This window comes from Peromyscus eremicus, chromosome 10, assembly GCF_949786415.1.
Source record: "Peromyscus eremicus chromosome 10, PerEre_H2_v1, whole genome shotgun sequence".
Classification (NCBI taxonomy): Eukaryota; Metazoa; Chordata; class Mammalia; order Rodentia; family Cricetidae; genus Peromyscus; species Peromyscus eremicus.
Genome location: NC_081426.1, coordinates 57,939,018 through 57,957,324, shown reverse-complemented (window position 1 = coordinate 57,957,324; position 18,307 = coordinate 57,939,018). Strand labels below are relative to the sequence as shown.

General features: G+C 46.0%; 1 protein-coding gene across 2 annotated transcripts in view; it reads left to right on the top strand.

Annotated features, from left to right (window-relative positions):
- The window catches only part of Smim14 (small integral membrane protein 14), a 49,269-nt gene extending 31,378 nt beyond the window's left edge, over positions 1-17,891 (top strand). For both annotated transcript variants that reach the window (XM_059275914.1, XM_059275915.1), the window contains exons 3-5: positions 4,890-4,938; positions 13,505-13,647; positions 17,222-17,891. In XM_059275914.1, coding sequence (XP_059131897.1) covers positions 4,890-4,938; positions 13,505-13,647; positions 17,222-17,254 — 225 coding nt within the window. In that variant the 3' untranslated portion in view covers positions 17,255-17,891. The remainder of the gene's footprint in view (positions 1-4,889; positions 4,939-13,504; positions 13,648-17,221) is intronic.
- Positions 17,892-18,307: the final 416 nt, after the last annotated feature.

Here is an 18,307-nt window from a genome sequence, read left to right as displayed (position 1 = left end):
GACAGGGTTTCTCTGTGTAGCTTTGTGCCTTTCCTGGATCTTGCTCTGTAGACCAGCCTGGTTTACAGAGCTCTGCCTGCCTTTGCCTCCCGAGTGCTGGGATTAAAGGCGTGTGCCACCACCACCCAGCTTTGTTTTGTTTTTTAAGACAGGGTTTCTCATTGTAGCTCTGGGGATCCTGGAACTCGCTCTGTAGACCAGGCTGGCCACAAACTCAGAAAGCCACCTGCCTCCCAAATGCTGGGATTAAAAGTATTAAAAAGCCAGGTGGTAGTGGCACAGGCCTTTAATCCCAGCACTTGGGAGGCTGGGAGTTCAAGACCAGCCTGGTCTACAGAGCTAGTTCCAAGACAGCCAGGGCTGTTACACAGAGAAACCCTGTCTTGAGAGGAGAAGAAAAGTGATGGATTAAAACCACCACCCATCCTTTTTTTTTTTTTTTGAGAAAGGATCTTATTGTATAGACTTGAGGTTGGCCTCAAAATCAAAGATCTGCCCTCCTCAGTCTCCTGAGTGCTAGGATTAGTTAGTGTAAAACCTTAAATATATTGAAGACTACTGGAGTAATGATATGGAATGACATGGGAAGCTGTGGGGGCTGGAGAAGCGGTTCCGTGGTTGAGAGCACTGGCTGCTCTTACACAGGATGTGGGTTCAGTTCCCAGGACATCCTCTGTAACTTAGTCCTGAGGCTTTGACACCCTCTTCTGACCTCCAAGGGCACCAGGTGCACACATGGTGTACATACCTACATGCAGCAAAGCACTCATACACATAATACACATAAAATTAAATAAATAAATAAATATATTTTTTGTTGTTTTTGAGCAGGGTTTCTCTGTGTAGCCTTGGCTGTCCTGGAACTTGAACTGTAGACCAGGCTCACTTCTGAATTCACAGAGATTCACCTACCTCTGCCTCCTGAGTGTTGGGACTAAAGGCGTGTGCCACCACCACCCAGCTAATACAGACATTTTTTAAAAATTAAGTAAACATCAATGAAATAGCACAAGAAGATATTTCCTGGATGACTTCTGAAGTGGGCTGGAGAAATGGCTCAGTGGTTAAGAGCGCCTACTCATCTAGAACACCTGAGTTTGGTTCCCAGCACACACATCAGGCAGCTCACAACCACCTCTTATCAGCTGCAGGCGATCCCACTCTGTGTTCTGGCCTCCAAGTTCACTCACACACAGCATGCTCAAGTACAGACACACAAATAAATAAAACCTTTTTTTCAAGAGGAAGGGTTGGCTGAGCAGTTAAGAGCTGTGGTTCAATTCCAGAGGCCCTGGTTCAATTCCAGGTGTCCAGATGGCAGCTCACTTCAGCTCCAGGGGATCCAGTGCAGGCATGCATGCACACAGTGAACATATATACACACAGACAGCTACATATACACATAAAGTCAGCTAATAAATCTAAGAAAATTAAAATCCCCAAGCAAAACTTACAATTCCAGTGAACACAAAGACACATCTGCTGAGGAACAGGACCCTTTGTTTGTCTCTTTTCTTCTGTGGGATAAAAGAGATTGCTGTAGACCTTTGCCAGCAGGCTAAAATTAGAATTTCTTTCTAAGAAAAGGCACTGGGAAGGCTCCTCCTTGGATGCTAAGGCCCAGGAGGGAAGCCAGGGTAATGCCAAACCTCCTTAGTGGCTGTAAAGTCGTAAGGAAAAGAAAGACTGCCTGGCCAGTGAAATGGACTCGGACGCTCAAACGGAAGCTTCCCTACTTGAGAGTCGAGTGGTACTCCTCTGCCTGTGCGCTTGGGTAGGGAAGCTAACTGTTCACTAACCTAGTGCTTCAGTAATAAATATGAAAATACCCAAAAAACTGCACCTCTAAACAAAAGGACCAGTGTACTCAGACAGATATATTGGAAGATGGGATAAAATATTCTTATTAATTTTTACATTAGTCATTTAATATCTGCTTTTGGACACATGTGTGCCATGGTATACTCCTGAAGGTCAGAGGACAACCTCAGGAGTCAGTTCTCTCCTCCCACGTGGGTTCTGAGTATCAATCTCAGGTCATTTCCATTGAAGAGCGTTTTCTTTTATCTTTTACCTTTTTTTCTTTTTTTTTTTTTTTTTTTCGAGACAGGGTTTCTCTGTGTAGCTTTGGAGTCTGTCCTGGAACTTGCTTTGTAGACTAGCTGGCCTCGTACTCAGAGCTCTACCTGCCCCTGCCTCCTGAGTGCTGGGACTAAAGGCATGCACCACTACTTTCGGGCCGGGATTTAGTTTTTAATTATGTATATATGGGAGTTTGTGTTTCTGCACATGAGTACAGTTCCCACAGTTGCCAGAAGGGGGTATTGGATCCTCTGGAGCTTGTGGGAGCCCATTTTCAGGTTCCTAGTGGCCTTACCCAGCAGGTCTGCATAGAGAGGATGATTGGACCACGATCCTGAGTGCAGGTGTCTGAGATGGTCTGCACTTGGCTGTGCTGGGGGAGGAGGTCTTTTGCTCTACCCCTTGGCGTCTCTATAAATACCCTGGGGCAGAGACAGTCGGGGCAGTTGGAAAAGGTTCCAGGCCTATCTGTTTATCTCCACAATCTAAATCCTTCTATCTAATATTTCCTGCTGCTCTCACTCAAGAAAACTCTGAGGAACTGTGGGGTTGGTGGGTAGCGCCCTGCAGGAGCGGGAGTTAGCTGGTTGTGAGATGCCTGACATGGGTGCTGATCTAGAAGAACGGGAAGTATTCTTAACCACCGAGGCATCTCTCCATCCCGATTTTCAACAATTTTAATAAAGCTTTGTTACCTTTGATTTCTAAAATTGATGAGATTTTTTTCTTAGCATTTTTTTTTTTTTTTGTTTGGTTTTGACACAGGGTTTCTCTGTGTAGCCCTGGCTGTCCTGGAACTCACTCTGCAAATCAGACTGGCCTCAAAGTCAGAGATCTGCCTGCTTCTGCCTCTGCCTCCCGAGTACTGGGACCATGTGCTACCACCACTTAGCTATTCTTAGCATAATTTAAAAAGTTACAGATATAGACCCCTTGGGTGTCCTCCTTAGATCCCTGGAGTACTGCCTTTTCATTGCCTGTGTAAGTTTTAGTATAAAGAACATAAACTTACTCGTTCATTATCTCCCTTCAGTGTTGGATGTAAAGCAAACAACTGTCTATCTGTAATAGGCATATTTTAAATTGTGTGTTACAAACCTAAAGTGTTTAAGTTCAGAGCTGTTTGTAACTGCAATACAAAGAACGCCCAGATTGGGTGCTCATCATCTAATTATTGAGTTACGTGAGTTTAACATCCATCTCCCTTCCTCCCTCCCATAACTGAGTGTGAGTATATTTGTAATTGAGTTGCATTTTGGGAGGTGCATGAATGTTTCTGTTCTGTTTGGAAATGTTTAGAAACTTTCTCTGTGTGTTTTTTTTTTAGAAACAATTTTTTACTGGTGGCTGGAGATGGCTCAGTGAGTTAGGCAAGCACAAGGACCTGTGTTTAGGTCCCAGATACACACATAATAATCATGTGTACTGGAGCATGCCCATGGCCCACACCTGTGCTGCAGGGACAGAGTGGCCGACCCCGAGACATCACTGTGGGCTAACCTAGTAAAGAAGAGTTCCAGCTTTAGTAAGAGGCTTGTCTCAATGGATTGGAGAACAATAGAGAAAGACACCAGTGTCACCCTCTGTCCCCGGCTATGCAGGCATCGGCAGCAAACACAGCACCCGCATACACATACCGATCCTCACAGGGAGCTGTGACAGCAGCAGACTCTGCCCTTGCCCTTTCCTAGAGCAGTCCTTTAGGCTTCACTTAGTAAAGCCTTTTTTTGTTTTTGTTTTTGTTTTTGTTTTTGTTTTTGTTTTGAGACAGGGTTTCACTATGTGGCCCTTGTTGATTGCTTTGGTTTTTTTTTTTTTTTTTTGGGTGGGGGGGGACACTACCTAGCTCCCAAATAAATCACACACAGAGGCTTATTTTATTTATTTATTTATTTATTTAGGTTTTTCAAGCAGGGTTTCTCTGTGTAGTTTTGCTCTGCCTCCGGAGTGCTGGGATTAAAGGCATACACCACTGCCACCCTGCTGAGGCTTATTCTTAATTATAAATGCCCGGCCTTAACTTGGCTTGTTTCTAGCCAGCTTTCCTTAAATTATCCCATCATCCTTTTGCCTCTGGGCATTTACTCTTTTCTCTCTTCTGTAAATCTTACTCTTACTCCGTGGCTGGCCCCTAGCGTCCTCCTCTCTCTCTCACTCCATCTCTCCTCTCAGATTTCTCCTCCTATTTATTCTCTCTGCCTGCTAGCCCCGCCTATCCTTTCTCCTGCCTCGCTATTGTCCGTTCAGTTCTTTATTAAACCATCAGGTGTTTTAGACAGGTACAGTAACACAGCTTCATACAGTTAAACAAATAAATGCAACCTAAACAAAAGTAACACACCTTAGAATAATATTCCCCAACAGGCCCCGGCAGGCCTGGAACTTGCTGTGTATGTAGAACAGGTTGGCCCCAGTGCTAGGCATAAAGGTGTAAGCCACCTGGCATGTGAAATGTTTTCTAAAAAAAGGTAGATGGGAACAGATATACAGTAAATCCCTTTCAACTGAAATATGTCTTCATTGTATCACATATAGTTTTATTTACCGCATAATGAAAAGAGGTCATCACCAAACCACAGTCTAATCATAAGTCAGCCTTTTAAGTTGTGGAGTGTTCTTTAGAAAAAGAAGGCAGAACCTTTAAACTTTTTAGAAGTTGATTTGCTTCTTTATTGTGTGATGCTAGGAATTCCATGCAGGGCTTCCTGCATGCTGAGCTAGCTCCAGCACCAAGTTCTGCCCCTCACCCTGCTGCCCCAGACCCCTGTTGGTGGCTCCGCAGCTAACTCTGGTTTCTTCTCACACAGCTTCGGCAGTCGCAGTCCTACTGCACCGACACAGAGTGCCTCCGGGAGTGTAAGTACCGGTGGGAACAGGAGGGTGAAGCTGGGCACGGGGAAGGTGGGGGCCTCAGAGTCAGCAGACAGTGTTCTCCCTTCGGCTTCTTCTTCTTCCTGGAACTCACTTTGTAGAACAGGCTGGCCTGGAACTCAAAGATCCGCCTGCCTCCTGAGTGCTGGGATTAAAGGCATACCCTACCATCACCCAGCATATTATTTTTACTTTTTAAAAACAGTTTCAAGGGGAGAGATGGCTTGGAGCTTAAGAGCACTGGTCCTGAGTTCAATTCTCAGCAGTCACGTGGTGACTTACAACCATCTACAATGAGATCTGGTGCCCTCTTCTGGCATGTAGGCATACATGCAGACAGAACACTGTATACAGAATAAATAAAAAAATAAGTCTTTAAAGCGGGAAAAAAAAAAACCAGTTTCACATAGCCCAGACTGTCTTTGAACAACATCTGATTGTATGGCCTCCACCTTCTTTTTAATTATTTATTTTTATTTTTTAAAATTTTTTTGTTAAGATATTTTCTATTCATTTTACATACCAACCACAGATTCCCCTGTCCTTTCTCCTCCCACCCCACCCCCAGCCTTCCCTCCCAACCCCCCCCATCCCCACCTCCTCCAAGGCAAAGTCTCTCATGGGGAGTCAGCAGAGCCTGGTATATTCAGTTGAGGCAGGTCCAAGCCCCGCCTCCCTGCACCAAGGCTACACAAAGTGTCTTACCATAGGCACTGGGCTCCAAAAAGCCAGCTCATGCACCAGGGACGGTCCCGAGGCCTCCACCTTCTAAGGTGCTAGGATTATAGGTATGGACTATCTTGCCTGGCTTTTAGTTTATTTTATGGTAAGTGGCTCTCAGTTATATATTTGATGCCTAATATACTCAGAATTGCTTTGGCTGCTTCAGGTGGGGGTCCAGGCTCCTCAGGGAAGAGTCACTCACGGCTCTTCTGTCTCTGGTGGTAGTGCATGCCTGAAATTCCACAGGGAAGGCTACGGCAAGAAAACGGTGAATTCTAGGCTGCCCCGTGGTCCATGACAAGCCCCTGTGTGAAAAAAGAATGTAACTCTTCCTTTGTAGCTTCTTCTGCTAAAAACATAAGTTTGTGGAAGACAATAGGACTGAACGGGGTTCCAGGCTTCCAAGGGTGGGAAAGTGTGGGAGGTAAAGCATGGGAGGGAATTTGTAAAGGAAGTTCGCAGACTCTACTGTAGGTCTCCGTCTTTAGTGAAGACTTTAGATTTCATCATTAGCCAGTGAATATGGTCTGAGTTTTTAAGTTATAAGTTTTGACTCGTTTGCACCGTTGCTAAAGGCACCCAGTGGTTTTTCTCTTTGATAGCTCTCTGCCACTTTGTATTATTTCTTTTATCGAAACTTAACTTTTGGCATTTTTATTTATTGGCTTTTTTTCAGACAGGTCTCACTGTATAGCTTTGGCTAGCCTGGAGCCCATTATATAAACATAAACAGGGCTGGCCTTTAACTCATAGAGATCTGCCCGCCTCTGCCTCCCAAGTGCTGGGATTAAAGGTGTGCATCAGTATACACAGCCGTATTTATTTCTTTGTGGTGTGTGTTCCTGTGTGCAGGAGTACCTGTGTGCTGGTGTACATTCCATGTGTGTGCACATGTACATGGAGGCCAGAGGTCCTTCTTCATGAGCCTTCCACCTTGTTTTTGATACAATGTCTCTCAATGGGATCTAGGGCTCACCCATTAGGTTAGACCGCCTGGCTGGCCAGTGAGCCCCAGGGCAGGATTCCTCTCTCCTTTTTCCGGCACTAGGATTACGAGTGCATCACCATGCCCACCCTTTTCACGTGGGTTCTGATGATTGAACTCGGGGCCCCATGCTTGCATGGCAGACACTTAATTGGTGGAGCTATCTACCCAGTACAACCCTTGACATGACTTCCTGTCTTCTCCTGTTTCCACATGAAGCTGTTCTTTTCCACTCTGAACCTGTAATTGTTCAGTCTTACAGTTCTGACTTTCCAATTCCTGAATTCCTTATCCGCTCTGGCCTCCTTAGCTCATTCCCTGGAGCTGTTCCCTTGCCACACCCTTGATGATGTTCTCCAGGCGTGTGTATGACTCATGTGTGTGTTGGTGACCGTCTTCCGGACATGTCCACTGTGATGTTCCCCGGCTTCTCAGACCATCTTCAGAGTGGAGGTCCTAGTGGTATCTGTCACAGCTGCTTTTCCTGCTGTCTGTCCCATAAGTTGTGGTAGCTCTGTCCTGAAAGTTACCCTCGACTCTTCTTGGCTCTCAGGGGTCTAGCCATTATCATACCTTCAGGATGTACCTAGAATTGTACTCAGTACCACCCCATTCTGCCTCCTCCCTCTTCCATAAGGTTATTATAATAGGTTCCTTTTGTTTGTTTGTTTAAGACAGGGTTTTACCATGTAGCCTTGGCTGGTCTGGAACTCCATATGTAGAACAGGCTGGCCTAGAATTCAGAGATCTGTCTGCCTCAGCCTCCCAAGTGTTGGGATCAAAGGCTTGGGTCACCATGCTCAGTCTTAATAATATGTTCTCAACTATCTCCCTGTTTCTCTGTACAACAGAGTGGCCTGTCCAAATAAGATTCATTCATATATATTTTTTTATAAATATTTATTCATATATACAGTGTTCTGCCTGTGCCTGTATGCATGCCTGCACCCTGGAAGAGGGCACCAGATCTCAGTACAGATGGTTGTGAGCCACCATGTGGTTGCTGGGAATTGAACTCAGGACCTCTGGGCTATCTCTCCAGTACCCTCACCTAAAACTTTGTTTGTTTGTTTGGTTTTTTGAAACATGGTTTCTCTGTGTAGCTTTGGAGCCTTTCTTGTAACTCACTCTGTAGCCCAGGCTGGCCTCCAACTGACAGAGATCCCCCTGCCTCTGCCTCCCGAGTGCTGGGATTAAAGGCGTGCGCCATCACTGCTGGGCCTGTTGTTTTTTAAAACCCTTTTAAGTTTTGTCCTTTGTCTAGTGACTGTGTTTGTCCCATGTCTGTTAAGTCTGTGTCTGGTGACTATGTTTTACTTGGGCATTTTTGGGGGCGGGGTTAAGGGAGGGCACCACAGCCGCCCGACCCTGCTTAGGCATCTTATGTCAACCTCCATTCTGAGTTCCTTGAAGGCAGAGACTTGGAGGCAGATCCCTTCTATCTTCTAGATTCCCAGCCTGAAGACAGGACCTCCCTCTCTCCCTGTTTCTGTTGGCATCTTGGTCCTCCAGCCCCTGCATTTTGTAGTTAACTTTTAGCATAGTTTTCTCATTACAGAAGACGAGCATCTGCAGAACATTTCTAGGCTTTTCAGAAAAACCACCTTTAAAGACAGTTCGGAGGTTTGTCTGAACATGAAAAACATTGTTAGGGCTTTGTAGAATTTTTTTTTTTTTTTGGTTTTTCGAGACAGGGTTTCTATGTAACAGCTCTGGCTGTCCTGGAACTCACAGAGATCCCTACCTGCCTCTGCCTCCTGAGTGCTGAAATTAAAAGGCAGGCACCACCACCTGGCATAGAATCTTTCTAAAGGACTATTTCTTTCTTAGGGTGTTTTGGGTCAAACCCGAGTCCTTATGCATACTAGGCAAGCACTCCACCACTGAACCTCACCTTAGCCCATACGGGGTCTCACTGTGGGCGGAGGCTGGCCTTGAACCTTAGAACCCTCGGCCTCACCCGCTGTGCCTGACCTCAGATCCTCTTCAGTCTGTGTATCTGACTCAGCATTGCCTCTTCCACCCCACCCGCTGCTTCTGCTGTAAATGTGGCCATTCACCTGCTGTTCTACCTCTGGTCTGTAGGGTTTTACTGTGTCTCACATGCCAGGGTTACTGCCTAGAATGGCACCATGGTTGCTTTTCAAAGTTCAGCAGACCAGGAGTAGTGGCGCAGGCCTGCGATCCTAGCAAATTGGAGACAGAGACAAGAGAACCAGGAGTTCAAAGCAGCCGTGGCTACATAGCGTATTTGAGGCCAGCCTGGGTACATGAGATCTCAAACCAAACAAGACAAGGATCAGTAAGATGGCTCAGCAGTTAGAGCTGCCTACCTCCAAGCTTGGTGATCTGAGTTCAGTTCCCTGGGATTCTGCCCGCCCCCCCCCCCCCCCAACCCACACACTGTGGAAGAAGAGAACTGATGTCCTCAAGTTGTCCTCAGACTTCAACATCTGTGCTGTGGCACATGTGCTTACACACATGCATGCACAAAATAAGTACATAAAATAATGTAATTTCTAAATCAGAGAAATCAGACTGAATTACGATGTTCCCTGTGTTAAAAACTTCAGTGTAGGACTGAAGAGATGGCTTGGCAGTTGGGAGTGCTTGCTGCTCCTGCAGAGGACCCGAGTCCAGTTTCCAGTTTCTGTGTCAGGCAGCTCCAGGGCATCCAAGGCTCTCTTGTGACACCCACACAGATGCACGTGCATACAAAGACACACACACACACACACACACACACACACACACACACACACACCTACCCCTTCAAAACATTTTTAAAGCATTGCTTGTCACGTACCTCTCCATGACCTCTGTAGGCAGTTCTATTAATTTTTTTTTCTTTTTGAGGCAGAGTTTCTCTGTGTAGCCCTAGTTGTCCTGTAACTCGCTTGTGCTGTAGATCAAGCTGGCCTCTGTCTCCCAAGTGCTGGGATTAAAGGCGTGCGTCACCACCATGTCCAGCATTATATTCTTACTTTTAAAAAGACAAAAAATTGCCGGGCAGTGGTGGCGCACGCCTTTAATCCCAGCACTTGGGAGGCAGAGCCAGGCGGATCTCTGTGAGTTCAAGGCCAGCCTGGGCTACCAAGTGAGTTCCAGGAAAGGCGCAAAGCTACACAGAGAAACCCTGTCTAAAAGAAAGAAAAAATTGATGGTGGTGATGGTGCATGCCTTTAATCCCAGCACTTAGGGAGCAGAAGCAGGCAGATCTGTGAGAGTTCAAGGCCAGCCTTGTATACAAAGTGAGTTCCAGGACTGCCAGGGAGACCCAAGGGCACTCACACAGCAGACTTACCTCCAGCAGTCCACAAGTGCACCTATGGTCCTGACATTAGAGGAAATGAACTTGGAAGCTGATAGCTGACTCCCACAAATTGCCTTCTTACCTCCCCAGAAGGTCCCAAGGTATATGTCCCTTGTACTTCCCAACAAATAAATATTGGTCTGGGGATATAGTTCAGTTGGTAGAGGGCTTGCCTAATTTACTGGAAGCCATGGGTTTGATCACCAGCACTCACCAAAAAGAAAAAAAAAGAAAAAAAGTGGGGGGTGATCTATCAAGCCTTGAAAGTCAGGAACATTGCATCTATTTAGACTTTCAAGTAGAGAGATTTGCTGCCTTCCTCTGCCCAGCCCTTGTTCTTCCTCCCCCACCCCCACCCCCACCCCCCACCCCAATCCAGTTAGTCACTAAGGGCTGTGTTTCTTTGTCCTGCCAACATTTGTATTTGACTTTGATGCTTCATTGGCTTATCCTGCTCCAGGATTGTGTCTCCCAGAAGCTACATTTTACTGAATTCCGATGGACCCTATTGCTGTTTTCTGTGGTCTGCCCATTTCAGTACTCACTGCTACCCTGTGAGCTGATGGCGATGTTTACCTTCCACAAATAAAGAAACCAAGGCACCAGGATCAAATAGCCGAAAGATAGCAGTCACATAGCCCCGAGATGGTTTATTAAAAAGTTAATGACCTGGGCAGTGGCTGGAGCCGAGTGGTTGCTCGGCATGCATGTCCAAGGCCCTAGGTTTGATCCCCAGCCCGGGAAGGCGGCAGCAACAATTTGATCCACCTAATTAGGAAAGCTGGGAAGCCATTCCTTCAGTTGAGAAATGCAGTGATAGTTTGGAGAAGGCCAGCAGGGGCAGCAGGACAGTAGCAGAGGGAATGGGATTGTTATAGGGAGGGGGAGGGGGAGAGTGAATGGGAGGTTGGTTTGAGTATGAGCTGGACAGGGTGGAGGGTATGGGGTGTTGTGGAAGGACTCAGTTTGCATGGTTCCTGCCAGAGAAGGGTTGAATTATTACTATTACATCAGAGTCATTTGGGGAGGTTTAAAAAATATTAGATCACACCCGTCTGCTGCTCTTGAATCAGATGGTCTGACGCAGGGCCTCAGAATCTGTGATGTGGGTCACAGGCCTTATTGATGTACAGCCAGGCGAGGGAAACATTGGCTCAAGAATCTGGAGTAACTAGAAAAGCTGATGTTGGAAGAAGTGGGGATGACATAAGTAGAACCAAATCACACCAGCAAAGGTCAGGCCAGTGTGCTCAGAGTCGGCAGATCGGCAGTGGCTGCTCCCTGGGCTGGGCAGCAGGGCTCGTGTTACTAGTGTTTTTAGGATGACACTCTAGTCTTGGGAGTTAGGAAAAGGAAAGTCAGGAATATACCCTGGAGACCTGATGATAACGGATGATGGATAGACCCTCTGTAAAAAGAAACAGGACTCAACAAAGTTCAAGTAAGAGGTCTCAGCTGATAAAGGCACTTACCACCAAGGCTTATGTCCTGAGTTCAATCCCCGGGACTCACATGGTGGAAAGAAAGAACTAGATGCTCTGACCTTCACATGCCTGCCCCCTACACAAATCAAAGGAGAAACTTAACTTTTGTTTTTTGAGACAGGGTTTCTCTGTGTATCCCTGGAATTCATTCTATAGACCAGGTTGGCCTTGAACTCACAGAGATCCGCCTGCCTCTGCCTCCCAAGGCTTGCACCCCCCCACACACACACAGCTAAATTAATAAAAATTTAAAACTCCACAAATTTAGATTAACAGAAGGGAACAAGAGAAGAATGATCTGGGGGGCTGGGTGTGGTATGCTGTTTGTCTAGCATGGGCAAGGTCCTGGGTTCGATACCCAGCATCCAGAACTCAGGAAGAGAGAAACAGTGCCGATAATGCATGCAGACTGGTGACTCCCCCACCCCCCACTGAGTTAGTGTTGCTCAGAAAGTGACTAGGGTTAGAACAGAAGCTGCATTCCCATCTGCCTCCTCTTGTACCAGCAAAGTACTTGAAGACTCTGTCTGTTTTGGTTGCTAGCAGTCTGGCCTCAGTACTGGCATGGGAGTGAGCCCTGGGCCTGCAGAACCTGCTACAGTACATCAGCTTCGTTTCTGCATCCTGTCTGGATAGCTTTTATTTTTCCTGATACAGAAAAACCAAAACTAGCTGTCATGTTGATGGGCCATTTTTGCAATCTGCTGTTTTTATCTTTAAATCTCATCTGTAATTTTAATTTATGAAAATTGAGCATTTTTAAAAGATTTTTTTGTTTTTGTCTTTGTGTTTTGAGACTCACTGTGTAGACCAGGCTGGCCTCAGACTCAAACCTGCCGTCTCCATCCTGAGTGCTGGGACTAAAGGCTGTGCCCCCACACCTGCCGGTGCTAGTCTTTACACTGTTTCGATTTACTTATTTCATGCTTTGCCTGCATGCATGTCTGTGGGGGTCAGAAGAGGTTGTTGGGTCTCCTGGAACTAGAGTACAGATGGTTGTGGGTGCTGGAAACTGATCCAGGATCCTCTGCAAGAGAAACAAGTGCTCATAGCCCATGAGCCATGTCTCCAGCCCTCTCCACTAGGCAGTCCTTTCTTTGAAATGGGGTTTTTCTGTATTCCTTGGCTATCCTGGAACTCACTCTGTAGACCAGGCTGACCTCGAACTTAGAGATCCATCTGCCTTGCCTCCCGAGTGCTTGCATGTGCCAGCATCACCACCCTTCTTTAGGTATTTTTTTTTATTTTATTTTAAAAATTTTTATTTATTTATTTTATATGCATTGGTGTTTTGCCATCAGTGTCAGGTCCCCTGGAACTGGAGTTACAGTTATAAGCTGCCATGTGGGTGCTGGGAATTGAACCCGAGTCCTCTAGAAGAGCAGTCAGTGCTCTTAACCACTGAGCCGTCTCTCCAGCCCCTTTATTGGGTATTCTTAATCTGTCTTCTTTAGATCTCAGCAAATCTATGGAGTTGTGGTTTCCTGAGTCTGTGAGCCTTCTGCAATCAATGCACAACTGTTGAATTGTGTAGCCCGTGGAGCGTCACAGCGCTAAGTGTCTGTTAACCCAAATGATGAACTTAATACATTTGGCTGGGCAGGTGCCTTGGTGGTTAAGGGCATACAGTGCTTACTCTTGCGGAGGACCAGGGTTCTGCTCCCAGCACCCATGTCAGAGCTCACAATCTGCCTATTTCTCCAGCTCTGGGGACCCAACCCCTTTGGCCTCCGTGGGCACCGGTGTACACATGCTCATCTCCACACAGAGACATACATACACAAAATAAAAGATAAATACAATTGTTAAAGAACTATTAGACTAAAGTCTTTACTGTAGTTAGGTTTGTGACTAACGTGAGTTATACCCCGTAGATTTTCTCACTGGAAGGAAGGGAAATTGAAGCACACCAGTTTGCAGCTGTACTCTAAACTGTTAGTGCTTTTCTTCATGCAGTGTTTAAACAGTAGAATCTGTTTTACCTTTGTCTCACAATGTTACCGTCCGGGCAGTTTTGCTACAGATGCTCATCTTGTTTGTCTCTAGTGCCGGGACCCTCCAGTGACAACGGCGTCAGCATCACTGTGATCCTGATGGCCTGGATGGTGATTGCAGTGCTCCTGTTCTTACTGAGACCTCCTAATCTGAGAGGCTCCAGCCTCCCCGGAAAGCCCTCCAGCCCTCACAGTGTAAGAATTACTAATCCTTTCTGGGTAGTGCGGGGCGGTTATTTTGACTGAAATATCTAAATTATCCAGAGGAAAACTTAATTCTTTTTTTTTTTTTTTTTTTTTTTTTGGTTTTTCGAGACAGGGTTTCTCTGTGTAGCTTTGCGCCTTTCCTGGAACTCGCTTTGGAGACCAGGCTGGCCTCGAACTCTCAGAGATCTGCCTGGCTCTGCCTCCCGAGTGCTGGGATTAAAGGCGTGCGCCACCACCGCCCAGCTTTTTTTTTTTTTTTTTTTTTTTGGTTTTTCGAGACAGGGTTTCTCACTGTAGTTTTGGCTTTCTTGGATCTCGCTCTGTAGCCCAGGCTGGCCTCAAACTCACAGAGATCCGCCTGCCTCTGCCTCCGGAGTGCTGGAATTAAAGGCAAAGGCGTGCGCCACCACCGCCCAGCAGACTTAATTCTTGGACTGAATTCTTTCAGTGTAGTCATAATAAAATTTTCAGTGCCCAGTTGTCTTTTGTAGAGATAAACGTTAAAAAAAAATAGAGTTAGGTGTGACTCAGATCTGAAACCCCTGCATTGGGAGAGTGGCTCAGGAGGATTACCACTAATTCAAGGCTAGCCTGGCCTACCTAGTGAGTTCTAGGCCACCTTGTACTACAAAGTGAGATCTATTTCGGAGAGGTGCTGGGTATCTGTAAAACGACTCGGCATCTAGAAAAACATTTTCAGGCTAGGGATGTGGCTCGGTTGGTAGACTGCTTGCCTAGCATGCACGAAGCCCTGCATTGGCTCCTCAGTGCCTCATAAACAAGGTGTTGGTGGCATACACCTGGAGTCCCAGCACTGGGGAGGTGGAGGAGGTAGGAAGATCAGAAGTTCAAGGTCATCCTTTGCTACATAGCAAGTTAGAGCCTAGGTTGGCCTATAGGAGACCCCTTCTCAAGAAAACAAAAATCAAACAAAAGAACTTTTTTTTCATGATGAAACCACATGTTGGAACACCAAATTACTCTATTAATTTAATATTCAGCCTTCACAAGTGCAGTTCCTAATGGCTGCTTTTTGGCAGCCTTATGTAATTAACGTTAGAATTTACCAGAGGAGAGCAAGTGTGCAGTGAGACTGGGCTGCACGTGGAATCTTGAGTAGAACAGCAGACACTTGCAGGCCGTGATGGTATGCCCTGTAATCCCAACACCTGAGAGGCAGTGAGAGTTGGATCTCGGAGTTCAAGGTCAGCCTCGTCTACACAGTCCCACCCTGTCTGATTTCGGAGGAAGGAAAGCAGAAGAGAAAGCTTTAATGTACTTCAGGGCTTTCTGGAAAGGGGAACAGGCATTAAAAGCTTGCATATTATGTGAACTATTTCTTTCTTAGCCTTTTTTCTTACATTGTATGTGCACCTTTACTATTTTTGTGTCAGAGATTAATTTCTCAAATGTTTAGAGATAAAGAAATCCAAGTGCACCTGACTTAGAAGTCATTACAAGTGAAACACCCCCTGGACCTTATTGGTCCTAGGAACAATAGCCTCTGTGTCCTAAGCAAGGAACAGAAAAAACAAGCTGCAGTAGAAATGCTGCTCACTCTCACAGAGCATGCCAAGGTAAGTAAACGAAGCCTTCCCAACAGTCCCGAAAGCCTCCCCCTCTTATTTTTGAGATTAAGTCTTACTGTATGGCCCAGATAGCCTTGAACTCATTTTGTAGCTCAAGCTGGCCTCAGAGTCAGGATCCTCCTGCCTCAGCCCATATAGCTTGGCATAGCTTTAACCTCCTTTTAACTCAGATGCTTTCTATTGCAAGTAACAAAAACGGGAAGGTGACTAAATAAGTGGATTTATTGGTTCACACACCAAAACTTGAGGTAGGTTCAGTGCTGAGAACGTTTAACATCGAAGCAGAACGTGCGTGTACACAACTGTAACCCCAGCACATAGGCCACCTAACAGGTCCCCGTTGTCTTGATTAACAGTGCTATTGTACATCTAGTTTCTGGGCTGAGGATGTAGCTTACCTGGTAGAGTGCTTGCTTGGTGTGCATGAAGCCAGCCTCCGAGATACATGAGATGGAGTGCTCCCCAGTGTGCATGGAGCTAATCTCTGAGATACATGAGATGGAGTGCTCCCCAGTGTGCATGGAGCTAATCTCCGAGATACATGAAATGGAGTGCTCCCTAGTGTGCATGGAGCTAATCTCCAAGATACATGAGATGGAGTGCTCCCCAGTGTACATGGAGCTAATCTCTGAGATACATGAGATGGAGTGCTCCCCAGTGTGCATGAAGCTAATCTCCAAGATACATGAGATGGAGTGCTCCCCAGTGTGCATGGAGCTAATCTCCAAGATACATGAGATGGAGTGCTCCCCAGTGTTCATGGAGCTAATCTCCAAGATACATGAAATGGAGTGCTCCCCCAGTGTGCATGGAGCTAATCTCCGAGATACATGAGATGGAGTGCTCCCCAGTGTGCATGGAGCTAATCTCCAAGATACATGAGATGGAATGCTCCCCAGTGTGCATGGAGCTAATCTCCAAGATACATGAGATGGAGTGCTCCCCAGTGTGCATGGAGCTAATCTCCGAGATACATGAGATGGAGTGCTCCCCAGTGTGCATGGAGCTAATCTCTGAGATACATGAGATGGAGTGCTCCCCAGTGTGCTTGGAGCTAGTCTCCGAGATACATGAGATGGAGTGCTCCCCAGTGTGCATGGAGCTAATCTCTGAGATATATGAGATGGAGTGCTCCCCAGTGTGCTTGGAGCTAATCTCTGAGATATGAGAGATGGAGTGCTCCCCAGTGTGCATGGAGCTAATCTCCGAGATACATGAGACACAGTCTAAATACATACATACATACATACATGAATACATGCATAAATATACATGAGACCTATTCTAATACACACACACACACACAAACACACTCACACACATGCGCACACACATGCGCACGCGCACACGCACACGCATAGATAGCCAGTCTCTTTCCTCTTACTACAGCCCTCCTTGTAAGGTGGGCTCCCCTTACAGTGGTAAGATGGTTGCCACAAGCACCCGAGCCACGTTCCGGGAGACACTCCACAGTGAGAAATACAAGTCTCTAGCTGCGAGTGGACTGCACTCAGCAGTCACATTAGTGAGAGGATGGGCACTCCCCCGAGGTGGCCGGGACAGTCACACCCCTGCTGCGGCTTCCCTTTATCCCATACCTCATGCAAGAATGACTCACTGCCACACCACAGTACTTACCTTATGTTCCCTGTCTAGAAGCAGGAAGACTACAGGTGTCAATGTGGTGTGAAGGGGTTGGGGACAGGGGTGCTTTTCACTTAGTAGATGTGTTAAAAGTCACTGAACCCGGGCTGGAGAGATGGCTCAGAGGTTAAGAACACTGGCTGTTCTGCCAGAGGTCCTGAGTTCAATTCCCAGCAACCACATGGTGGCTCACAACCATCTGTAATGAGATCTGGCGCCCTCTGCTGACCTGCAGGGATACATGCAGGCAGAACACTGTACACATAATAAATAAATCTTAAAAAAAAAAAAAAAAAAAAGTCACTGAACCCATTCTTTGTTAATGCCAGGGTCAGGACCCACCCGCTCCTCCTGTGGACTAACGTGGATGTGGGAAGCAGAGTGTTAAACGCTGTGATGACCAAATGACTGAAGATGACCAGAGTACTCTTAACTGTTTTTCCTTCTCCATCTGCAATTTGGGATGGTATTGTTTTCATGAGCTTCTAGAAATTTCACTTGCAAACTGACTTTTGCTTCCTGTGTTGCCACAGTTCTTATTTACAGTATACCTGAGTAAATGATTCTATTGGAAAGTTCACAGGACTTCGTTGGTTGGCCTAAGCTTAAACATTCCACTCGTTGTCCCTGGAACCGTGATCATAATGTCTGTGGTGGTTTCTGGCCCAATTGAAGGAAAGTTGAGATTTTTGCATTTACGTGTTTTAAGTGATTTTAATAGATTTTCATTTTTTTCTTAAGGTATTTATTTGGGGTTATCTGGTATGAATGACAGAGCCGCACTGTATTTACTTTACCTTGGCAGTTTTCTGTAGTTCTCGGGACCGTGAAGCTTTTAGAATAGTTTCCTTACACCCTCCAGCTGAGGTCTGTGGTACAGCTGGCTTATGTGGCTAGAATAGGAAAAGTGAACTGGTTGTTTACTGATTCTTTTTTTAATTCCCAGTAAAAGTTTCTGATGTTAAGAATACTTTAAATAAACATGATTGATTACTGTAACGGTTGGTTTAGAATCCGTTGTGTGTCGCTGACGGCCACTGTCCGCTAGCCTTACACGCTCATGAAAGGAAGAGCTGACTCTCTGCCTTTGTTGGTATACTCCAGCCCGTGCTAACATGGGCTAGGTGTATTGGCTTGTTTTTTTAAGTGAATGCCTCTCAGCAAGCTTCTTTTCCATTCCAGCACTTGCCTGTTAAAATGAAATCATCTTACATCTGTGTGGGGCTTGACATTCTAATGCCTATTTACTTATTTTCACACTTTTTTTATTTGAAAAAAATTTTTGAGTCTTTTGTTGCCCTTCTGACTTAGGAAGAAAAAAAGCCTTTAATATGAGGTCTTAGTTTATTCCCAGGGAAAGGAGGAAAATGGCAAACATTATTTTTCTCACCTCTCGGCTCGAGTCTGTTTAGTAA